The sequence below is a fragment of the Calonectris borealis genome, chromosome 11 (genome assembly GCF_964195595.1).
Source record: "Calonectris borealis chromosome 11, bCalBor7.hap1.2, whole genome shotgun sequence".
In the NCBI taxonomy this organism is placed as follows: Eukaryota; Metazoa; Chordata; class Aves; order Procellariiformes; family Procellariidae; genus Calonectris; species Calonectris borealis.
This window is the reverse complement of record NC_134322.1, coordinates 16,045,113-16,059,623: the sequence shown is the minus strand read 5'-3', so window position 1 is coordinate 16,059,623 and position 14,511 is coordinate 16,045,113. Positions and strand designations below refer to the sequence as shown.

General features: G+C 42.0%; 1 protein-coding gene across 1 annotated transcript in view; it reads right to left on the bottom strand.

The window, feature by feature from the left end:
- Nucleotides 1–8,482: 8,482 nt before the first annotated feature.
- Nucleotides 8,483–14,511, bottom strand: part of MYZAP (myocardial zonula adherens protein) — a 60,231-nt gene continuing 54,202 nt past the window's right edge. The window contains exons 13-15 of the mRNA XM_075160196.1: nt 11,278–11,973; nt 10,381–10,603; nt 8,483–9,385 (exon numbers count right to left, since the gene is read on the bottom strand). Of these exons, the coding sequence (XP_075016297.1) occupies nt 9,248–9,385; nt 10,381–10,603; nt 11,278–11,973 (1,057 nt within the window). The 3' untranslated portion in view covers nt 8,483–9,247. The remainder of the gene's footprint in view (nt 9,386–10,380; nt 10,604–11,277; nt 11,974–14,511) is intronic.

The window sequence follows — 14,511 nt, the reverse complement described above, 5'->3', positions numbered from 1 at the left end:
CTGCCAAACAGACGCTCTTATTAGATTATCAGACTCAAGGCTGATTTATAGCTTTCACTGTGCTTCCTTATCCATCATTTTTATAGTACGTAGAAAGGGTTACAAAGCACAAATTGCCTTTTTTTAATTAACGCTGAAGTTTTAGATAGGCTCAGATCAGTAAAACCAGCCTAGGCTACTTTTTTTTTTCCAAAACATGAAAGCAGAAAACATATTTTATTGATCTGGGAGAGCTGTGACAGAACTGAATAAAACGATACACTTGTCAGCCTGCAGCTTCCTAATACGCTTGCCTATGATTTGCCCAGAAATGACAACAAGCTGGGGAGCAGCCCTGCTGAAAAGGCCCTGAGAGTCTTGGTAAGGAGCAAGCTGCACGAGCCAGCGGTATACCTGTTCAGCCTGGAGAAGGGGAGACTTCAAGGGGATTGAACAGCAGCCCTCCAGTACCTACGAGGAAGTCATCAAAAGACAGAGCCAGGCATAAGCTGAAACAAGAGAGATTCAGACTGGGTTTAAAGAAAAACTTCCCCCCCCATCCCCAGGAGGACAGTCATACATAGGAGCAGGTTGCCCTGAGAGGTTCTATGGTCTCCATCCTCGGAGTTTTTCAATACCAAACTGGATTAAAGCCCTGAACAACCTCATCTGGCCTCATAACTGACTCTGCTTTGTGCAGGAGGTTGGCCAAGAGCACTCCTGAGGTCCCTTCTAACCTGAAGTGCCATATGAACCCAAGCCTGACTCAGGACACAACAATTCTGGCAGCTAGCATGGAAGGGACTTTCTGAATTGTACTCAAACACAGTTCTGCCTCTTCCACCTCTGAAAGGGATGATGACCTGTAGGTCAGGCTAACACAGCAGTTCCCTAAACTTTCTTAACCTGTTGGTATAGCATAACTCAACCAGTGGCTCAACAGCATTGGCAGCCAGCTTACACTAGTGCTCCTGCTAGTGACAGCCAAGGTAGGAAACTGTAGGAACACGTGCTGATGTTGACAGCCTGGGCTGTGGGGAAGCATAAATTAAACTGAAAGTGGCAATGAAGATTACTAAATCCTGAATACTCTTCAGAATAATTCCTCAGCTTGTCCAGGGCCCCTGGCAACAAAGACACAGATCGTCTCAAAATAATAATTAAAAAAAAATAAATGCATGAACGTAGTCATTTTAATATAATCTGTAAATAACTCTTCAACCTCAGAGTCATGATTCATTCCTTCTGAAATAAGTGATTTTGCAATTATAGCCCATACTAGAGGCTTTTCTAAGGAATATAAAAGTTGCACAAAAATGGAGCATGCTTTTCCTCACCATTGCCTCATCACAGTTGTAGTATCAGGATCAGATCTGGACTGCAACCAGTGTTTCATTCAGTCTTGTAGCTTCATTGCTACCTCTTTTAAATACTTTGGTACATATAAACATCTCTTCACTGTCTGTAAGGGATACCACATTCTTAGCACTAACATGTTACCAAAAATGAAAAAGATAAGGAAAGAATCTTTAAAAATATTGAGAACAACTTTTTAAAATGATTATTTATCATTTTCTTTTCAGCACAATTTAAGTGGTTACCATAGCTGGGATGAATTACAATGCACTCCCAGGATTTTCAGAAAAGGCCCTTCCACCCCAGGAAAAGTTCAGTTGCATTCTGCTTTAATGGCTCTTGGCAAGCTTGCACTATTGTTTTTGTACAAACAGAAGTAAATTTGATATAAATAAAAAATGGAACTTTATGTGAATGAAGCAAACATCAAATTCCTTAATCTTCAAAAGAAATTCTATCCCTGAATAATTAACTATGATATATTTATAAAACTAGAATAATTGAAAACAGAATTCTAAGTTGATTCATGTGGACTGCGCTGAAATATTTATTATTGCAAGTCCAGAAGATCTGTCTGGGTTTTGTCACTGGAAATGTCTAAACTCAGTGTCCAGATGTTTATTTAAGTTGCTCCCACATAGTTCTAATGTCAATTACCAGGGGTTATCAGAGAGCATCACTGTGTATCTTCCTTGACTAATATTCTCATTTCTTCTGCATCTTTGATGTTTTCTTTCATTAAAATTCCTGGCTCAGAGCCACAAAAATCTGCCATGCAGGCAAAAAACTGGTCTGCAGACATGACACATGATGATGCCCAATGTCTGTGCAAGGATAATATTTATCATCAGCTATCATTTAAGCAGTACTATAACCAGTACAATGCCAATTTAAAGCAGCTCAGAGAAATACATGTGAAACCAGGGAATAAGAACTTCTAACCAATATGAAATAACTTGGGTCAGTAAAGAAAGTATGATTGCATATAATTAAGACTTTGTGAATCTGTGTTGGGTTTTTTTTTCCCCCTTCAGGAAAAAGCAGGGGGAAAGCCAATGACAAAGTAATTTCACACATAATTACAAATGGAATTGATGGATCTGTAACTCTGGAAACCACAATTACATCAAGACTTTTATAGTAACTAGGAGACAACACAGGCCACTCATAACAGTGACTTAAACAGAAAGAGCTTATCACACAGTCTCTGAAGATTTCCTACATTCAAATGCAAATAGTTGGCTGACACAGCTCATTTATTTTTTTATATATATATATTCTTTTTATATATATGTACACACATATATATACACACACATCTGTTGTCCAAAACCAGTTGGTTCATTTGGTTTGTAGGCAAATTCTGGAAGATTTATTTTTAAAGATTTGTAAGAAAACAGAAGAAAATCAAAGCTAATTCAATATAAATGGAAGTAGAGATATAAGATGGCTGGAGAAAATAGTGCCAATGCCATTTCATGTTTTCGTGTTAGTACCCGGGTACTAACACCGGGTTCCTCTCATGGTGAGGAATGTTACCCATTTTAGTTCTAATCAATCAGTAAGAGACAGACACCTTGCTACTTCGATGGATAATGGTCTAAATGACTTGGAAATGTAAGTTTTATTGATTATGTAATTTACTTCTCTCCCTACACTGTCAGTTTGGGAAGGCATACCCATCTACCAGACAAAGCCCTAATAGTTAAGCATTCAGCCTTGTTCAGAGTCATTTTCCTTCACTGAGATCTTCTACAAATGGTGTCATTGCACCTCCAGATTCAGTTGTGATTCTGTGTGTGCAGTAAAAAATTCCACAGCTTCTGGCAGAATCGCAAGTTTTGTCACAGAATTTGTGCTCATTGCAGCACAGGTTGCATGCAACCTGCATGCACTGGGAGGGCAGTGCAGGTGATGGCTTCAATTCAGAGATGGATGCAGGAGACCACATGCTGTTATAACCAGAGCTACAGTACCCCCACCACTGTCTGACTAATCTCTGAGTAAATTAAATGTATATGTTACTAGCATCAAGTAACAGTTGAGAAAACATTTTTTCAGAAAAAAAACAACAGAAGAAAAACATGGACAGAAATTTTGCAACTGAAATTTCCTATCAAGCGCTCAGCTTCAGAGACTCGGCAAAACCTTGGACTGCAACTATTTGCCACATTATATCATTGCCTTGATCTAATAAGCAACTACATTAATACCAGCTGTGTGGATAGAGGGAGGAAATATAAATATGTTCATTAAGCATTATGGCCCCAGTTATCTCCCTCATGACTTCAGTGGAGATGTGCCAATTTGTGCATGACGCAATTATGGTCCCCAATATCAAACCTGAAAGAAAAGCAATGAGGGTGTCAGTACAAATTCTTACAAATCTCCGTTATACTTACTGCTGGAGGACACATTCACTCATATTTGGATGATTAAAAGTCAAATACTTAGTTCAATGATTCTAGCAAGTTGAAAATCAATTTGCTTCCCACACACATTTCACTGTGCTCATTTGTGTCGTCTCCTCACATTCAGTAATTGGTTCACAACTCTTATTCACAAATTCCCTCTCACACAGAGATTAAACAAAACACAGAGCCAATATCCCAGTTCAACAGAGCACTTGCACGTAAGTGTTCCTAGAGGAATCAAGCTTTGACTTCAGTACATGCTTTCACGCTTCACCAAATCAAGGGTCAATTTAATAAACTCTTAATAACCAAATGATCGAAACAGTTGCTTTAAACAAGAGATGACTAAATGCCTCTAAAGCTTTGCCTACATATGGAATAATAATTACAGTATTTACAAAGGAGTCAAATGGAGTTAAGTACTCATATCCCACGAAAAGTAAATGTGAGTGTAAAATTTTTGGACTACAGTAGGCTAACATTTGCCTGCCATAATACCAGCAGTGACACAGCACCGCAGAAGTACGAGAATAAAACACAATCATTAGCTTAGCGAAAAAGAAAAAAATACCACAGCAAAATAAATGTTGTTTTCACACAGCTGTCTTTTCTACTTCCCTTTCCCTCCCAGAACGTGGGAGTTCACAACCTAAAAACAAACATTAGGAAACCAGGAAATCTCAGTGGTGATCTCCACACATACCACCCTAAGAGCAGTGGACTTGCAACAAAACATGAACCCACAAACTCAGGAAAAATACAGTTCAGTTAGCACCTCCCTGGAACAAGACCACACCATGCAAGACCTACTGCCTGAAAAATTTGTCCTTACGAGACACTTTGGAGAAATTACACTTCCTTCTTATACTGCTCTGAAAAAGAAGCAAGGCTGGCAAAGCTGAGAAAAGCCACCTTTCCCTACAGCGGAGTCCACAGGGTAGGACACAGCTGCTTCCAACGCAGGACTCCCATTCCCTGTCCCCTTTATGCCATTCATTTGATATAAAAGGCCAAGAATTCATTGCAATTCCCCTGGCCGAAGGATACTCCTTGCAGGCACTAACTTGCTAAAGGCAGATGATGAGCCAAATGCCACTCAAATTAGGCCAAAAATGTTCTGAACAGCGTCCCACTACAGATCATTTTCACTGGCAAAACCCAGCACGGTACACAACTGAGATTACAGTCAGCCTCCTGGATCCAGGGAACTGGCTCTGCAATGGAGCTGCACAAAACAACCAGCCAGCCAGATCCCCACCTACAACTCAGGCTAGTCAGGTCCTACCTCCTCCGCGAGACTGCTAAAGGCTGCCAGCTTGTGGTGTGTCTGCGATATGGGAATTGTCTGCAAGTTCCATACAGAAACCCCCAAACTACTGCCCAGGGGCTGCTCATGGAGCATGACCAGCTTTTGCCATGGCTTCCCACTCAGTTTCAATTCATCAGTCTGTGGCGTCTGGATATTCTTTTCCCTAACTCCTGATACTGCATCCCTGTGACAGGTTCTGAAATTCCACAGCACAGAGCCTGGTTTTCAAATTCTCTCAATTTGCAGGCCCCATTTCCTCCACACAGGAACTTGCAGCTTACTGTCACTGACATTTTTTTCATTGCATGGCCCTTAGAAGCAGTCCACCAGCCATCAGACAGAAAAATACTAACAGAACTGCTGACCTGTGAGCTAGGTCTAACTCTAAAAACCAGGAAAAACTTCTGCATTTTTTCTACCCTTAGTTACTCTTATATACTCCCAAAATAACTAAGTACAGCAGCATTTAGGTCTTTCTTCTTTCAAATGTTATTTCCCAAATACTTAACATAAATTTTTAGGCTGCTAAATCCTCTAGATCATGTTATCACCACAGCTGGCAAACCAGATTGCATGTTCTCTCCCTTGAGAAAGGTTACAGCTGTGAACAGAAACTCTGTTAGAGCCAAAAGGTCCTTTTCTTCTGTGCAGTTTGGGGATCAGGTACTCCTAACAATGCAAAAATCAAGGGACTACAGCTGCACAGATACCTGCTATAGCTCTCAGACTTGCAGCACACCATTTAAGCTCTGTCTCTGTGCCATCTCTCAGACCTGCACAATTGCCCAGCTTTAGGTCTTATAGATCTTTTCTCATCCATTTGCATTCCCAAAAGTTTTCTTTCCCTATACAGCAGTTGTTTCTTAACATCATCTCCAGTGTTTTCCTTGTGGCACACTGAAGCAAAAGGTTCCGGTTTTCCCCAAAATGCGACTGCAAACTTTACATGGTCAAAACAAAATATTATTTACACGAGGAACCTCAGAAACACATTTTCAATTCTTTATTTGCTACTGGGTTAACAGCCCACTCCAATGAAACAGTCCACTCCCAAAAAAGAGAGCAAGCTCCTCAACTCTCAGTGTACATTTTGAAATGTTCTGGAACTGGAGAATGGTGAAATACACAACAGCAATACCATACGTGAACAGAAACTTAATTCAGTATGACTAAACCATTTCAAGATTCATCCTCTTATTCTCTAAACTTTTACAAACTTCTGGATTGCACATCCCCCTTAACACAGGACTCTCTTTATACCTGACTCTTTGCTTTCTTATCACTTAGATAAGAAAAATCTTAATTCAAAGTACATACTTGTGCTCTGAACCTAGGACCAAAAACCCCCATGAAAGCTTCCAGGTTTTGCAGTAATACAAACCCGTTAGCAATAACTTAAAATTCATACCTTAAGCTTGGTTTTGTATTCACACAACACTCTCTTCCACAAGGACTCCCCCAGCACTGTGCTGACCAGCTGCTAATTGTATAACAAATGTATAATGCACTTCACCTGTTACTATAGTGATTTTTTTTTTTCCTTAAGTGTGAAGTTTGTCCATTCAGGGGATCCACTTTGGCAAAGTCCCAACATGTTGAATGCTATCAAAATACAGATTAAGATAACTGCCTCTGCTTCACAAAGTTTAGAGAGCAAAAGTAAACCTTAAAAGCGCAAGGAAAGAGCGTCATTTTAGTTAGCATGAGAGTGGTCAGCAGAAGCCTATGTTGAGCAAGATTTCAGTAATCTAGAAAACAAATTCTTAACTGTGTAGCTTTGTGTAAATTCCTTTAGCACAGAAAAGCCAGCATGGAAAACCCACACACAGTAACTTAAAAGGTGTGACAGCACAGTCAATACAGGCACAAGGGCGATGATCTTAATGAGGGGGAGAGATGCAAACAGGCCTGGAAGTGGTAACTTGTGCTTCATGCAACAGCAAAGGGAAAGCAAATACACTTCTGAGGCCTCTTGTCCTTAATCAGCACAACAGACTGAAATAATGGGAGGACTGATGACAAGACCCAGCTGGACGAGCAGGTGGTAGCATGGACAATGGTGATCTGAGAGATGAACAGCATCCACAAGAGAAGAGCACTTCACCGGCCTGTGGAGCCAGAGCCACTGAGGGCAGAAATACATACAACTGAGGGATCAGATGGGTCATCAACATGGACGCTGAGGGATGAATCTGAATGACTGAAAATGTGCCAAAATAGTGCCGACAAAGACAAGTGGTGGTGAGAAGCTGGGAGGATGAAGCAGAAGCACAAAAAAACCAACCAACCAAACAAAAAAAAAACAGGATAAAGTGATAAAAAGGAGGCTATAAGGCCTGGAAGTGGCAAACACCTCCACAGTCTGAAACCACAATAGGAAATAAGAAAGGAAAGCCTCGGTAGGAGAGCAGCTGCAGCAAAACCACAAAGACGTACAGGTCTCTGAAGATATTCAAGTGACTGAGGTATGTAGAAGGTGTCCAGGTGCACAGCTGGTATTTAGATGGAGTTATAGAAAGCAAGAGAAGATAGCAATGGCAGGAGGATGTGTGACGTGGCAGAAGTTAAATGCAGATACAGGAAGCGATATGTCACATGAAAGGGAATGGGTGGTGCAGGGATGCAGAGTATGAATTTGCTTTAGCAACAGGAGAGAAATCTTATGAGGAAAAGGAAAGAGCAGAGAGCTGATGAGAAGCCAATGAACAATGAGAAGAAACAACCTGTGAGAGGAAAGGGTACAGGAAAGAGGCATCACAGATGAGCAACAGATGACCTAGTCAAAAAAAACCACATATTAGCCTAGCAGCAGTTCCACCTGTCAAACTGCATTGCCAGGGTATGGACTGTGCCACAAGGACTGCCTGGGTGGAGCATTTGGGAGAGAGTTACTGCCTACTAGTAAAGTGCTGTACACGCTCAAGAAGTGGCAGAGACTTTCATCCCCCATTTCTAGATGACATCGTGCAGCTTTTTGAATGACTCGCATCTGGAGCACCCTTGGTTTGCAGAGACACCATTCCTGCAGGAATATGTACACATCCAGGGAGAGCCTTGCGCACACAGCTGCCCCTGCACACACTGCTGCTGCAGCATCTCGGAAAACGGGTGTTGCCAGGCTATACAAGGAATCTCTGAGGTTTGTTTTTCCGAACTGAAGTCATACTAGGGCTGGAATATCCTAGTCAACAGTGGAATATCATTGTGAAACACTTCTCAGGTGTGTTCCCTATCTTTCAAAATTCATATTAAAAGGCAGAAAATGTTGTTGTAAGGAAGAAATTTTTTTTTTCTTCAAAGAACAGCTAAAACTGCAAAATACACAGAACATTTTCTCCAAGAAAACCACAGGGTGGATCTCTCAATTTACAGTATCAGACTATGAAAAAATAGTATTCCAAAGTATGAAAACAGTATACAAAAATACAGAAAAACACCAAGACCTTTAATAAAAATACTAAAGCCTTCAGATTAACTTGATCTCTTGATGTGCTTTGCAGTAATCACCAAAAATGAAACAGCAGAGTCCCTTAAAGCCCAAACAGAATTTGAGTTTGAGTTACAAAATAACTTGAAATTCTTAACCTGTTTATTACAACATAAGGGCAGAAAGTGTTATTTTAAGGTGCGGGCACAGAAACAAGCTCTCATGTGATAAGAAGCTAACTTACAGCCTAACTATCACATATTTATTGTAGCTGTCCGGGCATGTATTTTCACCATACAGTAAAAGATAATCTTAAATAGATAAAAGAAGTATCTCACATTTATACATGACAAGAGCTTTCATACATGTGAGCCATTCACAGGCACCTTAGCTTACTTTATGGACATGTGTGCCGATGCTCTTTGCAATCACATTTCTGCACAGAAGAAACCTTCTCTTGTAGATGACTCACCATAGCCTGCAAGAGTGTATTAAAGAGCTCACTTCGCTGTAGCTGAAAACTACGAGACATTCCAAAAGGATTAACTGCCCCAAGTGCTCAAAACAGTCCCCAAATAACACTGGGGTTGCCACTTAATAGCACTTTTATCTATGACGTTTATACTGAACCCTTCCTGTAGCTGTTAAAATTTTAATAAAAAACTGACTAGATCAAGCATTCTCAATATCCAGATTTGGGTTTTAAGAAGTACTGCATAAAGATCAGTTACGTGGCTCAACCTCAGACATCCCTTCTTGAATTCAGTCCTCTGCTGAAAAATAATCTTCATCTCTCACTTCTCTGTATTGCATTGAGGCCTCCCCCTCTGGTTCAAACCTGAGCATTTTTATATTCAATCTCTCTGCAAGCTTCTGTGCTGCAAGCTTGGCTTGCATTTCCTATATAAAAGAAAAAAAAAAAAAAAAAAGGACACAAGTTAGAAAAAGTGTTCATTTGTCATTTTTATCCTGGTAATGAAAAAACTAATATACTAAAGCATAAACTTGACTTAATAATATTAGTAATTCCAGAGTGGGCTTAATTAAAAGTTTTAGTAACTAGCAAAGAAATTTCAGGTTTCTTTTCACACTTAGACATAACTGTGCTATTAATATTTGAAGACCCTTTTACAAGAGTTGAAATTCCCCATGTGGCAGTCCTCACCTGTGATACACTAATGTCAGCTTTAACAGAACAACACCAGTCCACATAAGAGAGCAGCTGTGGACAGTAAACATGTAGCAATAGCAATGCTTGTCACTCAGCAACCTCAGCAAAAAACGTGTCTCCATTTTCCAAATACATTACCTCCCTTAAACGGCCAAGATGACTACATTAGCAAGTGCTTTTAAAACTATAAGCAAGCAACAAACACTTTTACAATAGTGTCTAATTTAAACATTAGCTTGGCACTACCTGGCAAATCAAAATGAAAATCCATTACAACAGAATTTGAAGAACCTCAGAACTCGGATTCTTCAGGCACAGCATAAATAAAGGCAAACACAGATACTCGCATATTTTAAGAATAACAAATACTGCTAGGCCTTCATTTATGCAAGGGCCAAAAACTCTTTAAATACTAGAAGGCAAGCTATACATTTAAATTTCTAGTCAGAGGTGAAGTGAATGCAATGAGGTTAGCATATCAACACATGAAGAATAACACTAGATTTTGTTTAATGCAGGAATAACAGTTTCAGAAGGGATTAATACATTATTAAATTATATCATTAAAAGAATCAAATACAAGAAAAAGTGCCTTTCCTCAAAGTCTACCCATCTCAATTTTATCATCAAATTCATCAGTATGAAAAGATCCCTTTTTGCTTTCTTTTTTTAGGAGTGATCCCAATTATATAATTACTTTTCAGACCAAATCTTAAATTCGTACCTCATAAGCTTCTTTCTGCTGTATCTGAATTGCTATGGATTCCTCTATGGACAATAACTTAGCGGGAGAATGGTGAAGCGGTGGCAGCCGAGCTGCTGTGATGTCATTCAAATGTTTCTTATCTCTAAGTCGTCTTTCTTCAGTAGTAATTGGAGAGCCAATTCCCCCAGGTGATTGACTGGATGAGGAACCATGCGATGATCCACGTTGCTCTCCTGATAATCTGGAAGAGATAAAACATAAAAATTGTGACCCAAATTTGCAGCACAAGGTTGAACAACTTCAGTTCCAAAACTTATTTTCAACATGTAAGAGTTGAAAATACATCTGAAGTGTTATGACACCATAAACAAATAAAAAATAAGCAGCGCTCAGAAAAACGAAAAAGATTTCTCTGCAGAGAGACAGTATCACAAGTTACTCCTAATAGTGAACAAAAAAGGTACGCCAATTAATTAGCAAGCATGAAATAGCAATGCTTTGGGAGTCACACAAAGTATAGACTGCCACTGCTACCAGTACAGTTAATGTGAATTGTAATTTCTCTAGAAGTGCAGGAAAAGCAAAAGGCTACCTGCTAGTAAAGTTCTACAAGTTCTAGAATCAATCCACAAGAAAGTTTTGCCAATTGTTTAATAGTTTTGTAGCTTAAGCTATGAAACTCTATGAAGATTCATGACACTTGTTTCAAATGGGTCCAAATTAGACCACTGCTCAATATTGAGCTTCTGTGGCACTTAGTGCTGAAGAGCCAACATATTAACCTCACATGTCATAGAACTTTAAATCTCTTTAATCACCACAGGAAAATAAACCCACCATGCTTGGTCTGTACCGTTTCCAATTTTATACAAGTCAATTATTTCACATAAGGTTTTTCTATTCCATAATACTTACACATTTGTTTTAAATTTGCTTTTTTTTATGACTGGGTTCTTGGCTCTAGACTCTAGAACTTCAATATAATGTGGTGTCTTGGGGTGCAGGCTTCCAAAGATATTGCCCTTATGTTTAGCCACATTCTGCTCTTTTTCCAATACTTTTTCACTATTATCCCCATCTACAATTGTAACTTTTTGAAAGGCATCAACCAACGTGTCTTTACTGTTGTCCAAAGCACCTGTACTTTCTGTACCATCCTCAGTATTGCTCTGAGATACCTGCTGATCATTTTTCAGATGACTGCTCATGGCTGACTTGGAGACGACTTCACAAAAAAGATTCTGATCTTTTGTAACAGTCTTTACTTTACCATTTTTCCTCCGAGTCCTTTGATTTTCCAGAGCTGAATTTGTGGCATTTTGCTCAATACTTTCTGCCTCCTGCCTTTGGGAAAAAATCTCAGAAACTTCTTTAATATTAGAGTCTTCAGCAAAGCCTGAGGAATCTTCACGGTTTAGCGTGTCCTCGTTTAGGATAACTTGCTGTTTGCTTGTATTAATCTCCTCCTGTTTCACCTGAAACTCCAATCTGACAGCAGATAACAGCTCAGCCGTCCTTGCTAATTCTTCCTCTTGTAAAATGGCAAGCGTCAGCTTTTCAGCAAAATCGGAGATCTTCTTACCCTTATCTGGAAGCCTAGCAATGAATTTCCTAAGACAAAAAAAAAAAAATCATTTAACAGGGTATAAACAATCCTGTTTCAATCTGATATTCAGAACTGTTTTATTAGAATAGTTAACGTGGCAGGTTTCTCATTCTAACATTAAGTTTCTTATTTACATACTAGATTTCTGGAAAGTGGTAAGATGCAAAGCACTTGCAGCCTCAGATGTATGCTGTGATAAAGCAACTATTGCATTTTTTTCTGCTCGAAGATGTAACTGCTGCTCTGAACAGTGCAGTATGCAAACATCGTTCAGTATTTTGATCAAAGTGGAGTACACAGATTTTTCTGTCCATGTTCCCAGAAACAACCATACAGTCGTTACGGTGAATGCCCGCAGGCTGTGGAACCACACAGACGGTACAATTTGAACGACATCCCCCGGCTGTGATCTTGACAGCCCCGGGGAAGGCGCTGCGCGCAGCGACAGAGAAGCTACAGAGAGGCCGGGCGGGGACAGGGCCCCAGGGGAAGCGCTGAGGGGCGGCAGCCCCGCGCCCCGCGGGGAGCCCCGCATCTCCACAGAGCGCCGCTGCTGCGGCAAAAGCTGGACGCCCCCGCGAGGTACACGCAGCTTCATCAGCCCCTGAAAGCAGTTAAACAAGAGGAAGAGGTTTGGCGGCTGCCGCCTACGAGGGGACGGGCGAAGCCGGCGGGAGGCCTGACCCGCTCCTCGGGGCCCGCGCTCCGCCTCTCCTCACCGGTCCGCCAGGAGCCGCTCCTGCCGCCTCAGCATCTCCCGCAGCTCGGGGAGGCTTCGGCCCCGCAGGCCGGCGCCGGCGCCCGCCGCTGCCATGCCGTCCCGCGCCGCCTGTCACCGGGGCAGCCGCCCGGCCCTGGCGCCGCTTCCGCAGCTCCCCGGAGGCCGCCATCTTACCGGAAGCGACGGCAGGGCGGCAGGGCCCGAATTGGCCGGAACGCGAAGCTGACGCGGCCGCTGCGTGAGGCGAGCGGCCCCGCCCCCTGTCACCGCCCCTTCCCCTCTGGGAGGCCAGCGCAGCGCGGGAGAAACCACCCGAGTAAAAGAAGGGGGATTCTCGGGGTGCGGAGGCCGGTGGGGGGGTGTCACCCCCAGCGCTAGGGACTCGTTTCGATACATTCACACAAGCCTAAAATAACGTCAGACCTTTGTTTTCTGCCGGCTCAAGCAGTTGTTGCGTAGGGCAGAGAGGAGCGCGCGCCGGCCTCCCCGCAGGGTGGGTCAGGCCCCGCGGCGGTTTGGCCGCAGCGCTGCGGGCAGGCGCAGGCACGGTCCGCACCAGTCCTGGTGTGACGGGTCCTCGCTGTAGGACGGCGTCCGTGCGCAAGAAACGTATTTCACATCAGCCCGGGTGTGAGAAGTTGTGCAGAGCGGAGGCAGACCGCTGTTGTTGAGCTCCTGGCATGCTCAAAAAGCTGCAAAAGCTTAAATGTTTCTTGCATTAATTGTTTTGCGTTTTCATTGACGAAAGCCAAGCAATTTCCATGCTTGTATCAATTCCTATTTAGGACTCAGGGTTTATTTCAGAAATTTGTTAAAGTTTTCTTCAGATGGCATTTATTTTTTAACATGTGCATGTATGATACAGAGACTGAACATAGAAATTCAGACCGTAATGCAGCGCTGGCCTGCTTACTGCAAACTCTCCTAAGGGATGCAGTGCCATGAGCTTTGGCAAGTTCCACTCCAGCTAGCAGTAATAAGGTCATTAGCTGAGTGGTAGTTCCCAGGTGGCAGATGTCAGCCTTTTCAAGTTGATCCCAGCGGAGGTGTCTCGATCCAAGTCATAGAGGCACATTTCTCAGAGATGGTTAGAAAGTTGTTTTATGAACAGGATGAACGGAGGGCCCACCCCGGAGGGACTGGAGGAGGAAGCGTTCTAAAATGGCTGCCCGCCTCTTTGTTTGCTCAGCTGGAAGGTGAATGGAAAGGGTGAGGGCCGGGGAAATGAGATTAATCAAGTAGGCAGCTACCCATGGAAAAAAATACCACGGTCAGGGTGAGGAAAGCCAAGTTAAGTGACTAGCTGAAGAGACTGTTTCACTGTCTGTTACGCACAACCTGGATCATCTCCCGTGGAAAATCCCTCAGGGAGTTTTCCCTAAGAGTTCAGGGAAGAGGAAATCACCGTGAGCTTTTCTCACCAGATCACCCACTGTTATAGGACACAAGTTCTCTGAATTGCGGCCTCTGTAATGCATGCTTAAGTTATGCCATCAATGTAACATTTCTGCGTCTTGAAGAAGCAACACTTTATCTTGCTTTTTAGCCTCTTTCTCCTGTGCAGATTGGAGAAAGTGGGAAGGCTGGGCACGGAAATAAAGCACTGCTGCTGCCCGCATGGAAGTGAGAGTCTGGAAGGAACGATCTCATTAGACCACTGCTCTGCACTTACATGAACTGAGATGGTTCATCTCAGCTCAACTGCTGTTATTACATGTACAGAAAAGTAATGCTAGTATTTACAGCGGGTTTCAGCTTATGTGCTAAACTGCATAAACACAGAAAAATAGAGCAAAAAAATGAAGAGAATAAAGTCCTAATA